Here is a 3,253-nt window from a genome sequence, read left to right as displayed (position 1 = left end):
AGCGAAGTTTGCACATTGAGTTATCTACTCATTTCGTTTGTAATAATCCGAATAAATTATGCTCCAAAGCGTACCGACCGAAAACTATATTTGGCATCCAAGAATCCCTTAAAGGTAAAAGATATGACGTCATGCTCCTGTCAAAAGCTGTGGCAACCTCCAAAAAATTCCAAATCTGCTCCACACACATAACCAACGGCATAACCAACACCTTGTTTTGGGATTTTGGATTCCAAAAAAGGCCTGTAATAGGGACCGTAGAAAGCAAAATATTGCTTTGGAATTGATGAAAATACAATCTTTTTGGGTATAAGCAAAAGGCCGCTGACATCCCAGAGGTCATCACAGCCTATATAAATAGAATGAAATTGAGGGAGAATGAATATGCAACATAGCAGTCCTCTGAGCTTTAATAGGGGTTTCATATTATTTCTGTTTGCCTGAAGGGTTTGAGTTGAAAATCTGAATGGCGATCGCTGACTTGAACCGACGACACGATAACCTCGTCACAGCTCTCTTTCAAGAGGTAACTAATCAGTTTTTCAGTTTAAAGTGTGTTCAATCTTTTGAGAACTTTCAGCCCTAAACATATTCCTACGAGATACTCAACCAGGCTTTAAAGATTTGAATTGCAGGGATTTCTGGACGAGCAATTCACTCAACTTCAGCATCTGCAGGACGAAAGCAATCCTTATTTCGTGCACGAAGTCATTTCTTTATATTTTGAGGACTCGCTGAAGACACTGAATAGTTTGCAAAACTCACTGTATATTTACTTATTCTTTACCCTATGTGACAACAAGGTTGAAATGAGTTTTTCTATATTGTAATTAGTGAATTGGTAATTAATGATTAGGTAAGAATAAAATATTAGTTGGGTCTAGAGTATGTCTTAAAACTGTTTTTGTTTGGTTAAGAGCTAGTTTTTGTGGGAGGTAAGGAAATAGGTTAACCTTCACCTAGAGGCATTTGACAAGAGTGAAAGTCTGCCTCTTAAGGACCACCAGCTGGTTATTCCAGGTGGCCTGGCTTTCCTTGAATAACTGTGATGAGTCAGCATGCATTGGCTGATAACAGCTAGAGATGGCCATCCTCACTGCTGGTTAGGTTAACTGTCAAGACCCAGAGGCATTTGGTAGGAGTGAAAGCCTGCCCCCTTAGGGACCACCAACTGGTTATAGGTGGCTTGGTTTTCCTTGAATAACTGTGATGAGTCAGCCTGCATTGGTTGATAACAGCTAGAGATGGCCTGCATTGGTTGATAACAACTAGAGATGGCCATCTTCACTGCTGGTTTGAAACTGGTTTAATAACTAAGTTCAAATAAAAGAATAAAACTAATAAAATATTAACAAAAAGAAATTAAAACGACTTGCTACTGACCTTAGGAAAATAAAATAGAACTTGGATAGAAAGAGAATTAAACCTATTAACTACCACTATTTTTTAAATTAGAAAACCATAATATATTTTACGGCTATCTTTTGAGTTAAGAGTACCATGGTATATTTTACCCAAGGTCATATTTAATATTAACCTAGAGGATAAAATCCCAACATGCTCATTTTTCAAATCCTGTCATCTGCCAACTATGGCCGGATGAATGCGTTTAAGATGATATTTAAACTGGATTTAAACTGATTTTGTATGATTCTAATATTTAAAGCATTGACCTTGCAGCAATGAGGAACCAGTAGACTACAGAAAAGTTGACTCCTGTCTGCACCACTTCAAGGGTAGCAGCTCAAGGTATCATAACAATGGGTAGCAACCCACAAACGCGTTTAATATAGATTGTTATTGCAGAACCGCATTTAATCTAATAGCGAATAGAAGAAACAATCTCCATTAGTTTACTGATGCAAGAGGGGAGTACAGGGACTAATTCTGTTATTGTGATCCTTTGCATGAACAGTATTGGGGCACAGCGTGTGAAGAATGTATGCATAATATTTCGAGTTTACTGTGAAGGAAAAATAAAAAATGGGTAACTAGATGATCTGAACCATCAATACTGTCAAAGTTATTACTATTATTGCCTATTTTTAGACTATTTTGTTAAATTTTTATGCCCTTGTAACACCTTGACAATTAAGTAGAGCTGCTTCTTTATTTCTTTGGTCATTGTAGGTGCTTGCAGTGTCTGCAAGAACTGAAAGAGGAGTATTACCTTCTCAAGCACAAGCTGGAGATTCTACTAGAGGTAATCTTTGATTTAGAGTATTCAATCATTTTGTAAGTACACACAAATTCTTAAAAAGGGATTAATAATTCGGTTTGTAACGTGTTTATTTTTTTCCCTTTTTGGTAAGTTGCAGCTTGAACAGTCAATACTTGCTTCTGGTGGAACCATATCCGTAACAGAATAAGCTTAACCATCATCAATAGCTTGGGCGCCCTCCGAATCGATTTTTTTATTAGCCGGACTGAGGATCATAGTGAGAGTATAAGTGATTTGAGTGACAGTGTGATAGGATAATGAATGTTAATAGCATTTTGGGTAATTCTATTCCTTTGAGATCTGCGTGAGAATTTTTCTGTTGAGGACTCTCAACCGGACTTCAAGTTATAGAATTAAAAAATGTTAGAGAATAAAACGTCGTACAGTAATGTAAAAGCCTTTCATTTCAATATAATGAATAGATGTTATCAACGGGACTTCAAGTTATATTGAATAAATGTCTTACAGTACAGTAAAGGACTTTCAGTATAATGAATAAATGTGATAAGTACGGTAAAGATTGTTGTATTCATGCTTATCGTCTTTTTAATGGACATGAAATCACGAGCTGCGTCTCTGGTGTTTTCATGGAACAACTTGGAGAATTCCTTTTCTCCAAATTTTTCAATGAGCACAAAATCAGTAAGAATTATTTTTAAATGGTTTAATCATCTCAGGGTTATCCTGGGTGAAAAGATTAGTATTATGGTTTAAAATATATTATTATTATTATCTAACCCACATACTAAATTGGTGTTTGAGAATTTTTTGTTCATGTGACAAGATAAAGGACCCACTTTACCTCGCATATATATTCTATTTCTTTGGTTTTGAATATATGAAGTCTTACGAGGAAACACATGCTTTTAACCATTCTGTCCCAGCAAATAAAATTACCAAAGTTATTAAAAAATAATTATTTTAATAAACATGTTTATTTTGAAAATAAGGGTTTTAGAATTTTAATTTAATTATCAATAATTATCATACAAATATTATCATAAAGTAATGTCTATGGAATATTCTTATTAA

The 3,253-nt window shown here is 35.0% G+C and overlaps 1 protein-coding gene across 1 annotated transcript; it reads left to right on the top strand.

Moving 5' to 3' along the window:
- The first annotated feature begins 389 nt into the window (after window positions 1-389).
- LOC149258952 (histidine-containing phosphotransfer protein 1-like) lies at window positions 390-2,683 on the top strand. Its single transcript, XM_089374045.1, has 6 exons — window positions 390-526; window positions 636-766; window positions 1,681-1,749; window positions 1,916-1,987; window positions 2,131-2,203; window positions 2,319-2,683. The coding sequence occupies exons 1-6, from the start codon at window positions 467-469 to the stop codon at window positions 2,367-2,369; spliced, it is 456 nt and encodes a 151-aa protein (XP_089230171.1). The 5' UTR covers window positions 390-466; the 3' UTR covers window positions 2,370-2,683.
- The last annotated feature ends 570 nt before the right edge of the window (window positions 2,684-3,253 follow it).

The sequence above is a fragment of the Pinus tabuliformis genome, chromosome 6 (genome assembly GCF_031772625.1).
Source record: "Pinus tabuliformis cultivar Carrire ecotype Pingquan chromosome 6, CPIR1, whole genome shotgun sequence".
NCBI classification, from domain to species: Eukaryota; Viridiplantae; Streptophyta; class Pinopsida; order Pinales; family Pinaceae; genus Pinus; species Pinus tabuliformis.
The sequence above is the reverse complement of the archived record's forward strand: the minus strand, read 5'-3'. Positions and strand labels throughout refer to the sequence as shown.